The sequence below is a fragment of the Cladophialophora carrionii genome (genome assembly GCF_000365165.1).
Source record: "Cladophialophora carrionii CBS 160.54 unplaced genomic scaffold supercont1.14, whole genome shotgun sequence".
NCBI classification, from domain to species: domain Eukaryota; kingdom Fungi; phylum Ascomycota; class Eurotiomycetes; order Chaetothyriales; family Herpotrichiellaceae; genus Cladophialophora; species Cladophialophora carrionii.
In genome coordinates this window covers 98,268-115,376 of record NW_008481821.1, presented here as the reverse complement: position 1 = coordinate 115,376, position 17,109 = coordinate 98,268, and the positions used below count along the sequence as shown (strand labels likewise).

At 55.2% G+C, this 17,109-nt stretch overlaps 5 protein-coding genes across 5 annotated transcripts; 3 read left to right on the top strand and 2 right to left on the bottom strand.

Moving 5' to 3' along the window:
- Window positions 1-1,736: 1,736 nt before the first annotated feature.
- Window positions 1,737-4,791, top strand: G647_10356 (uncharacterized protein; the record flags this gene model as incomplete). The annotated part of the gene is made up of 2 exons (XM_008726347.1): window positions 1,737-1,766; window positions 1,822-4,791. The coding sequence occupies 2 exons, from the start codon at window positions 1,737-1,739 to the stop codon at window positions 4,789-4,791; spliced, it is 3,000 nt and encodes a 999-aa protein (XP_008724569.1).
- Window positions 4,792-5,749: 958 nt separating this feature from the next.
- Window positions 5,750-6,265, top strand: G647_10355 (uncharacterized protein; the record flags this gene model as incomplete). Its single annotated transcript, XM_008726346.1, has 2 exons — window positions 5,750-6,066; window positions 6,196-6,265. The coding sequence occupies 2 exons, from the start codon at window positions 5,750-5,752 to the stop codon at window positions 6,263-6,265; spliced, it is 387 nt and encodes a 128-aa protein (XP_008724568.1).
- A 1,773-nt stretch (window positions 6,266-8,038) lies between these two features.
- Window positions 8,039-11,048, bottom strand: G647_10354 (uncharacterized protein; the record flags this gene model as incomplete). Its single annotated transcript, XM_008726345.1, has 2 exons — window positions 8,039-10,741; window positions 10,878-11,048. 2 exons carry the CDS (start codon window positions 11,046-11,048, stop codon window positions 8,039-8,041), a joined length of 2,874 nt encoding a protein of 957 aa, XP_008724567.1.
- A 1,040-nt stretch (window positions 11,049-12,088) lies between these two features.
- Window positions 12,089-14,062, bottom strand: G647_10353 (uncharacterized protein; the record flags this gene model as incomplete). The annotated part of the gene is made up of 1 exon (XM_008726344.1): window positions 12,089-14,062. The coding sequence occupies one exon, from the start codon at window positions 14,060-14,062 to the stop codon at window positions 12,089-12,091; it is 1,974 nt and encodes a 657-aa protein (XP_008724566.1).
- Window positions 14,063-14,387: 325 nt separating this feature from the next.
- On the top strand, window positions 14,388-15,581 carry G647_10352 (uncharacterized protein; the record flags this gene model as incomplete). The annotated part of the gene is made up of 1 exon (XM_008726343.1): window positions 14,388-15,581. The coding sequence occupies one exon, from the start codon at window positions 14,388-14,390 to the stop codon at window positions 15,579-15,581; it is 1,194 nt and encodes a 397-aa protein (XP_008724565.1).
- Between the last annotated feature and the right edge of the window lie 1,528 nt (window positions 15,582-17,109).

The following is a 17,109-nucleotide window of genomic DNA, read 5'->3' as shown; positions in this document are numbered from 1 at the left end:
AGCTGGACACCCCGAAACGGCTCGGTGCTGAACGACTGAGCGTCTTCCCCTCTGCAACTGAGGTTCCCGAAACCTCAAACCAGAGGAAAGTGACCAGGGTGATGCCTGTGGCTTCAACGGGTCGCCTGCTCTCAAAAAGGCAGCTCCTGAAGCAGACTTCTCACACGCGTCAGAGAGCCTGTACGAGGACACTCCCCTCTTCGCTAGGGACCACGGATATACCTTTTACTGGGATACCTGGTCTATTTCCCACCGTTTGCGGAGTCTTTGTGCCGGCGGACGCCAGGGTATCACACCATTGTGGTTGCTTGTAACGGTATGAACGCGAGTGCCGCCACATCCACGGACTCTTTTCCCATCGACACGCAAGCAGCAGAGATCAACAACAGCAACTTGTGGGTGCAGGACGGCTTTGTGCCGCGGCAAGCACCATGTAAGTTAGTGAGCCGAGCGAGTTAGTTCTTCAGTATCCTACTGTGCGGGCCTCTCCTTCCTGCTTGCTCGAACTGTTACAGGATGTTCGATTCAACAGAAATGCCATTCACAACCTTCTCGAGGGTAGACCAGTAGCACCGCGTTTGTTTGACCAGGCGCTGAGCAACGATGCCGCCTAATAATGTAGCAGCTGCGGTTACAGTGACTGTAGATTGCCGCGGAATGATTTGTGAACGCGAAGCTGCAATCATAGTGTCGTCCCACCTCTGACGAAATGCACTCTGGTCTCGAGTTTAACGCACTGACAGCTGATTAAGACGCCATGGACGTATCTGGTCGGGAACTATGTTGCCCTGTGCTCCCGAGTCCCCTCAACAGAACCGGCTGGAAATCCCCTAGGATGAGCAGCATCGGCTTCTCAAACGTCCTGACAGGCCTACCAAGAAGCGGGCGCATATGTGGCTGCGATTGACATGCGTAGCTTGAACGCTCTACCCGCCTGCAGCAGCAGGATGTCACCTTGCTGAACACAAAGAAGATATTGGCACAACAGAAGAAGCAGTAGAGACGAGCACAGTACCGGCCGTTACAGGTCTCGTCTTTGTAAAGTAATACAATTCTCTCGTTTTCAGGCCCCATAATAAGCCATGTTGAAGGAGCGACCAGGCAAGGCGGTTCGCAGCTCTCAAGTTGAAATCCAACCACGGGCCAAGACAGCCTTACCCAGTCCAGCGCTGAGGGATGGTGGTTACCTCTAACTCCCAGGTAGCACTCCGTATGGTGGATCGCGTATCTGGGGTGGCCCTGGTGCTTGCTTGCCAATAGCCACACCCCAAACTTTCCATCCACAAGCACCTAACATCTATCACTGACTCCCAGCTGAGATTCCTCAGTCCCTCCTTTACCATCTCCTCAGACCTCATTCTTCAGCTTGTGACCTTTTTGTGCTTTTGTGCGTTTCTTGCATCTCTTGCGTTTCTACTCTCACGGCATACAGCCTTAATCGGCCAGCTCCACCTGTGTTCGCATCCTGGCCCGACCCATTCCAAACCCGTCGCGTGTGCTCGCCCGATTTGTAGCCCGCGTCCACTACAAGCCTGTACCCCTTGCGCCCACCACACGTCTTCTAGAACAGCCACGCAGTCGACCAGGACAACAGCTCATTGCCACGCCTGCTCACCGATCTCTTCGTCTCCTGCCGCTGTTACTGATGGTGAATCCGCCATGAGGACGTTCCGTACCAGCGGCCTCCAGAGGATCTGGGTAGCGGTGCCTCGAGGGCTTTTGGCTCGTCACGCATGATGGAATCAAGACAGGAGCACATTGCTACGGTAAGTGCGAGATTCTTTTCCCCCTCTCGAAGCAGTTACTGATCCTTGGGGCTAGCTCTGTGCAGTTGGTACCTTGGGCATTGCCGCCGCCGGCTTAGCTTTAGGTACATCTGAAGGAGATACATATCTGATCAAGCCCGGCAAGAGAAAGGCTCCTGGTACAAATGCTGCCACATATTCACCTATCTCTCCCCAGCTACCGCGTCCTCAGACCTCAGACCTCGACGCACCAGCCCCAGCATTATCCGAGCGAATCGAACGCCGGCTGTCAACCTCTATTCTGCGACGGAAAATTACCACTCCCTCGGCGGCCACGCAGAGCACAGGCACGGGCTCGCGTGAGAGTTCGATCAGCAGGTACGGGATATTGAGACCTTGGACGTCCGGCGAGAGGGACACGTCAACAGAAGAGAAAGAGCAGAGGCCCAATCAAGGTCAGACCTGGTTAAGACGGATCTCGAGTCTCTCTCGTCCCACTCGGAGCAGCCCTACATCGTCCTCGTCTAGGCTTGACGTCTCCCCAGCTCCCTCGCGTCCTTCCATGAACGATCAGGACCAACCTAATAAGCTTGTCAAGCGCTCGTCATCTAAGCGTGTTCTCACTAGTGACGGTACCACTCGCCCGCCGGCTCTTTTAAGGCGTCCGGCTACAAGCCATCAAAGGTCAGCAACGTTGTCTGGCTTACCTTATACTCGACCCTTGACTACCGAGTCTACGTTCCCGGAATTGCCTGAATACATTTCTCAGGAGTCCACCTGGAGACCTTTCTTCGAGACGGGCTACTCCAGGAAGAGGCATTCGTCTGGCTTCCATCGGGAAGGCATTGCCCGGACAGTTTCGATCCCGGAAGGTCGCCCGCCGACGTTACTTCTCGGAGGAGCTGTAGAACCCCGAGACATCGCGGACATGGACGACCGACCTGAGCTGCCGACTGAAATCCCGCCCTCCCCACCAACTCGACGGCACAAGATGCGGCGGACACTGGGTTCGGTACGGAAAGGCATGCCTCCCCGCCATTTCACCGACCCGATAGTAAGGCTGAACAAAGACGAAGCCTACGGGAACATTGTTCCCTCGACTGCCTTCTCAAATATATCACCCATGTCGAACATCTCCACCTTCGAGATCGATCTACCTCATGGAACCCCCATGTTCACTTCAACGCCTCCCTCGTACGGCCCTCCACAACACCGTTTCACCATCCCGAAACGCATCTCTGTTGCTCCTTCGGACCCCACAACCGCCAGCTCCGACAATGACACTAGAGTATTCACCGACGACGACTCTATGGATTTTCACAGCGATACAGCGTACGACTCTTTGGCCACCCGAGCCACAGCAAGTAGTCATTCCGGCTTCCGTCAACCTAAAATAGAAACGATATTTGATGAGATGTCTGTGGATCAGCAGCCCGTGCAGACAAACAGCATCGAACAATTGATGCAACGGGCAACCCTGGACGACGATGTGCAGTCCATCTCACAAGAAGGAGCAAGCGGACCAAGTACGATTGGCATGGGTATTCATGGTCTCGAAAGCAACGAGCACATGCAAGGCCTCAGCCCCAACCAGGCTTCCACTCCAGTCAAAAGCCCCACGATGGATGGGGAGGATTCCGTTTCAACTCCTGTGCCAAGGAAGGCTCCTCGTGACTTGGCCACCTTGAATTCTTCTCCACCAACGGCCCATCTGTTTCTAGGATTGCAACATGGGGAACCAGAGCTTCCAAGTATGATGGACGTGGACGTCGAAGACGATATAGACTGGTCGCCGAAGTCGGATAGACTCAGACAAGATGTTGCAACTAATGTGGCGTCGAGTCCTCTGCAGCGTCGATTCGAACGTGTCTCAGAGGACGACTTTGATGAACAACAGTCTACTCAGAGGTCATCAATCTTCGACTGGTCAGAACACCCCAAGTTTGGTAGTGACCAGTCCAATGGCATCAGTCCACGTCCTCAAACAGTGCACGGGAAACATGGCGCACATGTCGGGCGGAGTCGAGCCTCTGGACGGAAAACCAATGCAGCCATGCACCTGCGCAGCCAGAGCGTACCGGTCAATCGAGACACTTCCACCGAGACCGACACGCCATCATCGGCCACCAAATTCGGTACATGGGCTCTCGGGAGCAAGCCTGTCAGCGAGGAATGGAGCGATGATTTTGAGTTTGACGATGCCGAAGAGATCCCGGAAGCTCTGGCGCCAAAAGATGAAGAGAAGGCGAAGAATCGGGAGTCAATCCGAAGTGTTAAAGTGCCCCAGTCCATCATAGACCGTCAGCAGAGTGTACACATGCAATTTGGTCAGGTTCGGGATTTCATGCTCTTGGTCGAAGAGCTTAAGAGGCTTCGCATCCGTGGCGCCGATCTAGGCCTACTGGGAGGCTACTCACGACAGTTATGGGAAGACGCAGAAAGCATCATCGACCTCGCTACTGTCAATGAGGATGACGATGGTTTCCCCCGGCCACCTTCGCCGGTATCGTCTGATATCTTTGGGGACGAGACACCACCGCCTAAAAGAAGCGCCGAAGACGATCTCGGACGGACGATTAATCGACGTTCCATCTCCAGCCCGGCAACACCTCCCTTCGGACGACCACGGGGAGAAAGCTTGCAAACTAAGAGCTTTCTGCAGGCCATCCATCACAACCGAAGTGCGGTGGAGTCGTCACCCGTGGAGCGGGCAACACCTTCGCATGATCGTGATAAGCTGCCTTTCGACACGCAAGATCTCAGAGATCTCGTGGTCAGAGCAGGAGTGATCACTCGAGCGCTGAAGGAGATTGTGCGGAAAGCCGAAGGGGTGTCTCTGAGCCCTGAACGGCCGGTGCATAAATTTCAAGAGCCGGTATTCCGGCACATTTTCGATCCGCCGAACTCGTCTCCCAGTCCAGGAGTGAGAAAGCCTGGTCTGCCCAAGAGCAGGAGTGCGAATAGCTATCTTGACGTGGCTAGCACATCTTCCGACCACGATCGTCCCCAGCCGTTGACCTTTACCACGGTTGTGGAAGCTAATTGAAGGGCCTGCGCGATCCACGAGATTTCCTTTTTTTTCTTGTGCAGCATTGTACAGTACGAAGGCACGGAGTTTACGAATGAGCTCGGGATTTGGACTTGGATGCATGGGACGGCGCAAGTCGTTTTCAGCATTGTATTGGGACGGAGCATTGGAAACCAAAAGCAGAAAGTGGGAAAGGCACGAAGACTTTTTGTAATAAACGGGCAAACAAATGCATGGCACCACGCGCGCGTCGTGTCAGCATTGTGATGGGTATGCACTGTTGACGGCATTTTCACGATTCTCATGGAGGAGTTTGACTGTCGAAGTGAACTCTTGTGCAAAAAATAAGGGAGGGGTTCTTGTTCCTGCTCGTCGTGCTGCAGATTTCCGTACACAATGCGTTGAGGCTGAAGAAAGCAAAGAGAGGTAAACATGGCAACAAGCAGTACACAAGTAGCATTGGACCATTGCGTGGGTCATGCAAGGATGAATTGACGGGCGAGGTGTAGCGACTCAATTACCAACTTGTATTCAATCCTTGCGCTTGCAGTCCCGTGACTAGCTGCGACCGACCCATGGTGAAGCGCGCAAATCAGCCGGTGGCATCAAGCACTGTAGCCGAGTCATGGCTGAGCGGTGGACAGAAGGGATGTTGAGCCGCCGTTGAACTCGGACACTCGCTCTGCTCCCTGCGCTGCGTCAGTGCCGCTTCTCCGACCCTCTGAAGCTGCAGCTCCAAAAACGCTTGGCGGTGTCAGAGACGACTCACCCAAACCTCACCTCTCGATCAGACCCGCGACTCAGCTCGGTCATCGTTCCGCCATCCTTCACACCCAGAACGACTCTTCAGCCGCGCGATCAGGTCAAACACGTCCCTCAGCTCTTGCGTTGCTCGGATCGACCTCGTCCGATCTCCGTGGCGCCGTACCCAACACACTGCTGCACCCACACCGCGATCACTACAGCACAAGCCAGGATGTTCAACCGGATACCATCGCGCCTGGCGCGCCCTGCTTCCGTCCTCGCTCGTCCCACGCCTTCAAGCTCGCGCGTAGCCTTGGCTCGCACCTCAATCCGCACTGCCGCCACCGCTCACAACGAACACCGTGGTGATGACTCCCACGGCCACCACGCGAGCGGACACGACGACCACTTTGACGCTCCGTCAGGGTGGCTTTGGGGCATTCGACCGGGAGAGAAATATGAAAAGGAAGGTTGGGAAGGTCTGGCGTGGGTGTTTGTTGCCAGCTGGGTGGTCGCTATTGCAGCGTATACGATGAAAGAGGACACTTCGTACGTTTTTCACCCTCTTCTTTACCTACACTTGCGACTTCGATCAGTGGGCAAGCTATTCCCGGAAGCTCGTGGAAAGACACTTGACATTTGGACTGTCACCACCCCTCGCTAACATTGAGTCTCTAGGATACAGACATGGGCCCTCGAAGAGGCTCGCCGAAGACTAGAGAAGGAAGGGTTCTACGAAGACAAATAGAGGGACACGACAAGGGCCGCAGCCCTTTGACTCGGGAGGATAAGACTTGCCAATCGTCACGAGCTGGCACAATCCTATGTTTGACGGCGTTCTTGGAGTTTCATTTGCATTGATAGAGCCCAGCCAAGTCATGCCGCGCGCGACGGTGCGGGACCCAATATCCCGTCTGAGTGGAGCGGGTCAGACTTGAAAGGTGCCGTCGAAGACCCAGGAGTGAATGGTTGATACAGGCAGCATACAGGACAGTATCCATAACCGAGCTGAGCCCCGACACAGAGAGGGAACTTACCTACTCCGGCCTGTTTCCATGCTATTTACATAACTTGGCTGGAGGGGATTCTGGCGTAGATGGACATGGACTGTGGATCGTCTTCTCGTTCTAACGTTTAAACCGCAGAGCCGAGGTTTCCATACTTTCGTCAAGGACGAGGACGGCGTGGTTCTCGAGATCGAGCTACATCGAGCTCACATGGTACGAGGTAGCTCCCGTGGCGCACCTCGCGTCCTATAGGTTTCTGTAAAATCTGCCTTGTTGAGAACACAGTATCAAGAATGCGTGCCTCGTCGGAAAACACTCGTAGTAGTAGGAAACACCACTCTGACGAAGTCGTGAAGCGGATTGAAAACAAAGCCAAACGGTGGTGGCCGTAAAGAGGAAACTACACAGCACAACTGGCGATGCTGCGATACCACCTTCCTCCCTTCTTCAATCCAACCTCGCATGGTCTTCGTCTGTAGGCATCCGCTGTCTAGGTAAGTACTCCATATCAAGGCCTATGTCCACTGGGCTGCGCTTCTCCTGGATTTATTCTCAGTGGTCTCTGTTGGTCGGTGGCGGCGGGCACGGAATCTTGCGCTTCGGACGAGTGCAGTGCGGTGGGGGACGGCGCCAACGGTACGTACCGCCTACAGTAGCATTTCATTCATTCACTTACGGAGTACATATTTCTACGGTCTGCCCGGCCCGGACGCCTAGCATTACATTCATTCACTTACGTACTTCTACGGGTCTCAGGTCCTGGTTGCAGGACTCGTGGCAGATGGAATGGTGGCGAAGTTGAGATTAGCAGATGCGCTCAGGATGTCCTCGCTCCCCGTCGGACCGTCGCGTTGAAAGGAATACTAGAACGGCCCCTAGAGGCAGATCCGAATCGACGTTACGTTTCTACGAAACGAACAAACAAGATTAGCCCTGATGTAGACAAGGTTGCTTTCATTCGACGAGGCGAGAGAAGCTGCAAAGAACGGACAGAGAATCAATCCGATGGCCACGTCGTCCTGACTGCCCCTGAGCCGGTCTAGTGTTTAAAGGAAAGTCGAACTACTGATTACCAAGAGAAAAAACATAAGCGATGGCGACTCAGACACCGATCGGTATGGACTTCTGAAGGATTTACATCTATCTACCTTGACGTTGGCGATCAAGCATTCAAATAGGGGAATTCTTCCATCATGTAAGTGATCGGGAAGAAGATCGCGCGAGAGAGTGGAAATAACAGCTGACTCACTGAGCAGAAGACGATCAAACAGATACCTAGACTTAGCACGGGATGAAATGCCAACTCTGCTGGGAAAACGAGATCCTTCTATTGATACTGTATCTTTTCCTAGTACGCACTGACCAAAATCCGTCTTTTACTCTGCAGATGAGGCTTGCAACGTGGGACTTTTCCCTGAAAAATACGCTCGAGGACAACGGATTTGGCGTTGCACAGCGATAGCACAGACGAGCCGGACACAAAACCATCAGGCCCAACCAATCTTTCCGCAGGGTCAATGCAAGAAGACATCTACCCCGACCTCGTTGCTCCAGCCTGGCTCTAGCTCCGTCTCCTCCCAGGCTTTGCCGACGTCGATGACGAGAACTCCGCTTCCTGCAGGGCAATGCTCGATCTCGAAGCCGACCACGTGCTGAGGCACGGCTCGTCCTTGAATGATGACCATCATGTCCTCGATCTTGCGCTGCCGGGACTGAACGTCCGAGAGCCAAATGCCCAGCAGTCCAAAAGCCTTGAGCTGGACGTGGATTTTCAGGCGAGGTGAAACCCTCTCGGACGCGACTTCGTCGAGGTTGAAATTCGACTCGACGATCGCCGCGGCACCTGTGAATTGGCCTAGAAGACCTAGCACGGCGACGCCGAGGTCCGAGTCCGACGCGGGCAGACGGAAGGTGTGCACGGGCAGCGCCGTCCAGACATCGTAGCCACGTATGGGCAGCGTGCACTGAAGCAGATTGTCGGGTTTGATGGGATCAGAGGGGGCGATCGGTGGCGTGATCCGCTTAGAGATATGCGAGCGGACGATCCACTTGTCCTTCGAGACCTCTGTATTGCCGGTTGAGGAGGCAGGAGCATTGACGCCGGGGAACTTCGTGATGGGCAGGATGAAGCTGGTTTCGGATTCGGCGATGTTGAAGACGCCGAGGAACGAAGATCCAACGTCGGATTTACCATCGTAGGCTCCGATCTTGAGCACGCCCTTTTCGTCGTACTTGTCGTACACACCCATGGTCTTTCCCACACAGCTGGGTCGCAGGATGACCGTTTGTCCCCTGGGACTCAGCGCCGTCATTTGCTGGATGAGCCCGACGTCGTGCTCGCCCGGTGTGTCGGTGATGTAGATTGGTCCTCCAGAGACGCAACGTGCGGCGGCATGGAAGCCACTATATGGATGACTGGACTGGAACATGTCCCAGTCGGGCAGGATATTGAGATGCTGGGTGAACAGGGCGTTGTGGGCATTGACGAAGATATGCCACGCGTGCGACGTAGGCACGTTTGGGAAGAAATCGTCGCTGTTGCGGAGCAGAATTCGGGGAGTTGTGGTCGGCAGAAAGCTGTGGAAGAGGATCTGGGGCAGCATGGACATGCACGAGATGGCCTTTCCGGAGAGGTGGCGTAGGTGTGCCTGTGTCCACGCCGACTGGTAGGTATTCGTAAAGGATCGTCGGTCAGGGGTGTCGTTGAGGAGGTCTAGTGCGAACTGGACGTCTGTTTTCACGCCCGTGACGCCTGCGTTCGACAGGAAGCGATAAAAGTCGTCGTACATCCTGTGGATGTCGTCTGGGTGAACCACCAATTTGCGCCCGGCCATGGGAGTTCCTTCGCGGAATGTAACCTCCTGCGTCTGGTACGTCTGTGCGATCTTGCCATCTGCAGACACGCAGCCCCAATAGCCCATCAGTGCGTGCCAGACCGCAATATCACGAATCTTCGGGTGGGTCTCTCTGATCTTGTCGACTGCTGCTTTCAGGCCTTCCGGGAAGCCCAGGGGGTTGGCTTCAAAGTCCGTCCAGCCCCGTTGGAATTGATTTGTTTCTCCTTGGGTGCCATCGAGGGATTGCCAGTTGTCATCAATGATCAAAGTCGAGATGTATATCTTGTGCCGAGCCAGCGAGTCCAGTCCGGCCATGATCTTCTGTGCATTCAGATCCTGGCCCAGAGAGTTCCAGGTACAATAGGCAAGGCTGTCATACCAACTACCCAGCCACTGCGGAGTCAACGTCGGGTCGTTGGCGGGATGTCTCTCGTGATTGACAAGCACCGTGTCTGAATCCAGGGACTCCGATCGGATGCTTCTGGGTAATCGCTCGAGCTGTTCAAGCGCCTGGTGGTATGCCTTGGACTGGCGGACCAGTTTGCGCATTTCGTACATGACGGCGGCATTTGCGATCTCGAATTTCCAAGCAGAGGCCGCCAGGATTTTGTACTTGCGATCCCGCCCTGTATCGTTCCTGGCCCGAACCGCAATTGCCCCGTCGTGCGTGGATGTAAATTCTGTCAAGGCCTCATCGATGCCGTTCACCGCCAGCAGGACGACATGAAGACCATCGGAGCGGAGGAAGGACAGCAGGATGGCTGGTTCAGACAGGTGAAGTCGATTTTCACCGTGTCTGGGGGCAAACCAAGGCTCCCATATCCGGACCAGGGCAAGCCAGCGACACACTTGAGTTACGCGACCAAGGACAAGTGATTCTGCCGTCGCGTTGCCGGCGGCTGGGGTCGGTATCGGGTGGGCTGATTCGATGGTGTATAATCGAGCTTCGGGTGCATCGCTTGGCGTCTTTCGCAATGTCCAACCTTCCTCGACCTCCACCGGGGATGCGCCGAGGAAGTTAGGGTCAATCGGAGGCTGTAGAATGAGTTCACCATCTTTGATGCCGAAGTTGTGGTACACCCACGACCATTCCGCGTTTGGATCGACTCGGAACCGGACTGTGAAAGGCACTCTCCGACCCTTGTACGTCCGGCCAAACGACACGAAAGGGCTCTCGAGGTCTCCGGAAAAGGTATACCGGTAGTTGTCAGCTTGGGTGTCGTCGTAAAGAACCGCTGGAGTGGTGTGCTCGAGCTTCAGATCCAGAGCCTGCCACGGCGACTTGATCCCCGCGTAGCTCCCGTGGTCATACCATATCGAAACCTCCCACGGTCTTTCGGGCAATGATCTTGATGATTCGAGGACGACGGTGAAATTGAACTACGGACGGGTTAGCGTGATGAACAAGGAGGGTCTGTCCAGACGTCATTCTCATGCAAGAAAGTCCGTCGAGCGGTCCGGCGCTGCCACATGCTCGCCCACGCTCAGAAGTCAGAACAGCAGGGCGGATACTCACCTTGTCTCTTGTAGGAGAAACCACCGTGACTTGGGCCAGAGGAGGATAGGTCGCAAGCTTTGCAAAGAGCGCCATTTGCGCCGGGCGATAGAATTTTATCTGAGTTGGCTTGGAAGGAGTGTCGTCGACAGGAGGGAAAGGGGAAGGAGAGAAAGAATTAGAGAGCGACATGCGAGCAAAGGTTCATGACAAAGACTGGGGAGTGATACTCCAGGATACGTCTTTGTGGCGTTGGATTGTGTTTGTGTTTGCGTGGATGAGAAGGCGATGAAATCGCGGGTATTGCAAGTCCAGCGCGCGGTTCAAGATGCCCGCCGTGGAGGTTGTTCTAGGTCCGCCGACGGCATGAAGAGAACGAATAGCGGCTGGGTGATTGGGTGGATAGACAGATGCGAACCATATGGTGCCACAGTGCTTGACCGGGACGCAGAATGTGCAGACAGTTGGTGTGGTTGGTTCGACACACTGGTCGCAGCAAGGGTTGTGTGGTTAGTTTGCAGTGAACTGGTTCAAGTGTCCCAGGCACGGCCGGCAACATCATAGACGGCTTGGTTCGACGCACAATGACATCGTCCGGACCAGAGCGAAGTCCCTGGCGGATGCTAGTCCCGTCTTACTCTGTGCGGCGGAGTGGACAAGAGGAATGGTGGAACAGTTCTAGGCACACGTTGGCTGTCGAGCGACGATCACGACGGCCGACGGCTCACTTAATCCGAATTCCGAGATGCTCTTCAAGGTTTGTGTCGGCCGGAACTCGCGAGGGCTTCGAGGCTTCTCATCATTACTCGAACGCTCTGCCGGCGAACCACCGTGTTATAATGACTCTCACCCCCGATACTCCAAGAGTGCGTCTAGAAGAGGACCAGCAGACAAGAGGACCGGCGGCAGCTGGGGAGGCAGGCTATCCATAGAAAGCGAAACCGGCACATGCTACAGTGGCTTCCTATTGCGCAAGATTGATTCCGATCAGGCACAAGTCCCCCTGGTCGGTGGCCGCCTCCAACGTCGCGCGTGTGGATTGGCTTACAACGGCGAGCGCAGGGATTTTGCTTCGGTCGAATGCCTAAGCTTGCTACGGTCGGGTAGCAGTACATAAGCTGCTCTGGTTCATCCACATCAACTACCAGTACCGATATCGTCGCGACCCAATAGAGCTAAACCCAGGTGATCCCCTCCCCCTTTATCGACGAGCCGAGTCGATGCTTCACTCCTCATATGCCATACCAGTCCTTCAATTCGTCGTCGTCTGATGCAGAATCGCTGCCAAGGTCCACGCCGCTGTCCACAAACCCAGTCTCCGTGCCATCCGCGCCCACATGGCTCCTTTCGCGTGGCAATCGATGCACCAGATATTCCACCGGGGCCCGCTGTTTCTTGCTCATCACTTCCTTCATGTACTCTTGGACTGCCGGTAGTGTCTTTGCGGCTTTGGCGATCGTCTGGATGATTTTGTGATCTCGCGCTTTAACCGTCATGGTCACTGGCTGATAATATTCCTGGTCTGCTTGCCATTTGCCTTCCGTCTCACCCTTGCCTGCAGACGGCTCAGCGCCGGCCCGGGACATGATCTGCGAACCTTGCAGTTCTACCAAGAAGGAGCAGATCATGTCTAGTCCATTCGGCCGCATGTCCAGCACTGCATGTTCGGGAAACAGCCATCTGTCTGGACAAGCAGCCAGACCCCCTGCTGGCACACTGGTAAATTCCAGGACAATGTGCTTGATGAAAGACTCTGGTCGGCCTGGGGGTGGAGCAGGATACCCAACATAGCCAGCGAGTGGACCCCCCCGACCAACCGGCGCAGGTGGATTTGGAAACGTATGCACGACTCCGGGTAATGCCCCTGGTGCCGGCGGTGGGCCTGCAGGTGTGGCAGCCGGGGCTGACTGACGTGGCTGCATCTGAGGAGCATTTTGCACGGCAGGTTGTGTCAGTGGCATGGTAGCTGCTGGTGCAGCTGGTGAACTCGGTGTAGCGGGCTTGGATGGCATATCGGGTGAAGGTTGAGAGGCTTCCGGTACAGGCTTAGTCGACGACGGCTGGCTAGGTGGTCCTTCTTTCTTAGCGACTCGCGCAGCTTCCTGCCGCCGAATCACTTCGTTGAACTCGTCAATGTGGGACTGGAACTCCTTCAGCTGTTCCGGCGACGCCCTGGAAGTAGCCACAATCTTCATCAACTCCTTCAACTGTGGATCCGACGCGGCGCGGGCAGCAAGCATCTGGATCACGGGATCTTGTGTACTTCCTTTCGCGGGTGCTGCTGGACTGGGCTTTGGACCAGGTTGTGGCGCTTGATTTTGCCCCGCATTTGGCGTCTGTGCTGCTGGAAGGCCAGCAGATGTAGGGTGAGCCTTATCTTCATGTTTGCCTGGGCCTTCAAGAGCGCCATCCTCAGTGGGCTTTGGGGGTGTAGGCCGTTGTGTAGGCGCAGACTGCGCAGGAATCGGAGGCACGGTGGCCGAAGGGCGATTGGAAACTGTTGGCGGGGTCTGGGGCTGTTGGTATGGGGCCTGGGGAGGGAGGCCTGTATATGGCGGAGGGTGCCCCGGAGGGCCCATCTGTTTGACGGTGTGCTGATTTGCATGGCGTTGGTAGGGCGGAGGTACCGTAGCATCCTTGACCGCGTAAAAGATAACATCAAAGGTATGAGGTTCGACAATTATTGTGGCAGGACCTAAGCGCTGCATTGACTTGACATCTGGGTTATTAGGAGGCACTTCGACGCCCTTCCTCTTCTTGACATAGTACTTCTGGAAGATGCCATTGTACAGCCATTGTATGCGGGATTGGTACAAGGAGGCGGCCAAAATGGTGCTCTCAGCAATAGATTGGTACTCCTTCACGGACAGCTTCGAAGGCTGCTTTTCTTTCGTCGCAGGCAACGGCTTGTGCGCCATAACGCGGGTTGGCAAGGCATCTCCGGAGGTCGAGACTGACGGCGATGAGCGTGAACCGGAGGCAGGAGTCTGAGCTTGAATCAAGCTGGCCCGCTTCTTATACGGCCCGCGTGTGTACCCTGTCTTTCGGCCAGGAGCAGGCGTTGAGGCGGCCGTGGATGGTTTCTGGTCGGCGGGAGTGGACGTGCTCGATGGAGGTTGCGCCGGCGACAACGCTCTTCGCTTCGCTGCAGATTCCCGTCGCTCTCGGGCGGGAAGTGTCCGCTTCTGGGGAGTCACGTCGGCCATTGTCAACCGACAGTGAACTCTCTTGCCTCAGTGGCTGGCGGGAGGATTGAAATCGAAGTACAATTACTTCGTTGTTGCAGCGGACACACCTGGTCGAAGATATTTCCGACGGGAAGGTCAGCCGAGGGGCTTTGGATCGCTCACTTCAGTCTCACCCACCGCGACAACTACCCCAACCACATCCAAATACTGGTTTCGTGCGGGTGGACAACAGGTGCCTGGCCCAGATCCTTGATGATGAGTGTGTAAGTTGGCGGGCCTTGTATACCTAAAGAGCCAGAATTGGCCCAGATAACTTACACCTGCTCCCCGGTTCCCCGCCGAGATGGCATTCGACAATCTCTTCCGCAAGGCCTTCTGGGGCCTGGCGGCGTGTGGACTGATATATGCCCTGGCAATGGGTAGCTTGACTGTCCCAGTTGTCCAACGGAATGTGACATATGTTCACAACATCAACCCTACATACTGGCAGGACCTGAACAACACGGAGCAGTTTGGCTTCATCCATCATCAGATTCAGCCTTTCACAATCACCACCTCGGACAATGTCACCCTCTTCGCCTGGCATATTCTACCTACTCATCTGTACTATAAACACGAACGCGCATTGAAAGCTCAGCCCGACTTTGGCTTGAAGCCTTTCCAGGTCGCCTCCCAGAGCGTGGGCTTGCAACTACTCCTGAACGATCCACATGCGACCGCCGTGGTGGCTTTCCATGGGAACGCCGCACATCTTGCTTCCAACTACCGCCCGACTGCATATCAGCAGATGCTCGGGGTATCAACACCAGAGAAACCGGTGCATGTCATTGCCTTCGACTATCGGGGATTTGGGCTCAGTACAGGAAGCCCGACAGAGACCGGTGTGATTCAGGATGCAGTGGCCTTGCTGTCTGCTCTGACCGGCTATTCTGGCGAGACCGGAAGAGAACAGCAGCTGCAAGAACAGCATCTGGATCCATCTCAAATCATACTTGTGGGACAGTCCATGGGAACTTTTATCTCGACAGCCTTTTACCACGAATGGGTGTCGAAGCTGGGCAGGACACCGTTCAAGGCCTTGGTGTTGATTGCCAGCTTCACCTCTTTGCCCAATCTACTCGAATCTTACTCATTCAAAGGACTTACTCCGCCCCTGCTGTCTCCCTTGATGGGATACCCTCGTCTCCAAGACTACTTGCGGTCCAAGATCCAAGACCGATGGGACGCGAGCTCCAGGTTGGCGGAGCTGGCGAAGACGCCCGGTGTAAAGCTGAACCTTGTCATGCTACACGCTCGTAACGATTATGAGATCCCATGGCAAGAGGGCCGCGCGAACTGGGACCACGTGTTGGCGGCCGCGTCGAACGGCAAGACCGACTCCGCCCGAGATTTGAACCATGAGGAGTTCAAGAGTGAGGATGGCAGAAAGCATTTGCGGTGGGAGCGAGTCCGCCATGGAGGACACAACAGGATCCAAACAAGTGAACAGGTCAGACTCAGCATACTGAGATTGGTCGAAGGCGAGGACACAAGCTAGAAGTTAAGAAGACTACAGAGCACGAGGTGGCTGTGTACAGTATCACTATTTGCATGCCGACAGGGACCGTCGACGAAAGACACAATATGGGAGATCTTCCAGACTAAAGCGGTTCCAGCCCGTCGCTCCACAAGCTGAGATTTAGCGGGTGCTGACACGAGATAAACATACCCGTAGATGGTAATTGCCTGTTTGGTAGTCACTGTATATATCACATTGCAGCCTAGTGTTCAACAAGAACAGTTTGATGGCACTGTCGCAATATATGTCGTCCCCCAGTGACCACGTTCGCACTCGATGCCTCATGTCAGGAAATGCCTGCTGCTCGTCAACAAAGCATGAGTGAGTGGTGGTTGACAAGCCAGCCCGCGCCAAGTCTAACTTAGTTAAAGCTGGACGTAGCTCCCGGGCCTGCGATGGGCCCTAAATTAAGTTCCCAAGTGTGCCTATAACCTTCACAACCCTAAACCAGCACGCTGGCTGTCGTTGGACCACGCCCACCAATTAACAGCCAGGCTTACCTAGGCAGTAACCCTGCTGCCCATCGCGTCACCTCCGCCTTGGATTCGATTAATTCACAACGTGGACCGCCATCCATGCGGACAGCGGCCGAGTGATCTTCTGACCCAGAGAATTTACCCGACATAGCGAACGGCTCAAGCCCTCGTTCACGCCACGGAAGCCGTTCGCATTCCTCGACGGCGTCGCGCAGAATACCACACCCCCATCATTTGCTAAGTGCGATGGTTCCGTCTACAATTCCGCGCAGGAAGCTGCGGTAGCCGACCAGTGCACCTGCTTTGATGAGCAGGTGACTGATGTCGACTTCTCTCACACCTCCTGAGGGCCGAGCTGCCGGCGACAAGGTCGGCGATGGGGAACGCCCTGAATCCAATCGCCTGTCCCTGCCTGTCTTTCATTCTGTCCGAGATCCTTCCAATGAGCGAGAGGGTCGAGCCTCCAGGACCTCGTCACCCACTTCGGGGTCGGACAGTCATCGGACTGGCAGGCGCACTCCTGAGCCAGGACACAATGGGTTACTAGAGCGGCTTTCCTTTGGTGGCAGCAGTGCACGGAGCGACCACAGCGGGGAGAAGGAGAAGGAGAAGGAGAAGGAGAAGGAGAAAGAAAACGAGGCTCCCCGTCATAATGTCTTGCGAACCTCAGGCGGGTTTCTTCTCGAGCCCATCTCCAATCCGAAGCGTGTCTCCCGAGCATCGGCCACTCCTTTGCGAAAATCATCGGAAAAGAAAAGAGAGGGCGGCGAGTCCGAATTGACGATCGCAAAGAGAAGGCATAAGACGAATGGCTACTCGAATTCATCCTTCAAAAGTTCTCCGCTAGCGAGCGAAGTCAAGCAGGAACCTGTCATCCACAATTCTCCTAGCCCAGATCAGCTCGTCGCAGGTACCGACGTCCGACGGTCGCTTTCGTCGTCTCAAAATGAGTCTAGATTTACGGGGAGCTCCGCTTCGACGTCCCGTAATGTGACGGCTCACATCACACCAGCGTCCAAGGTCGGCTATGA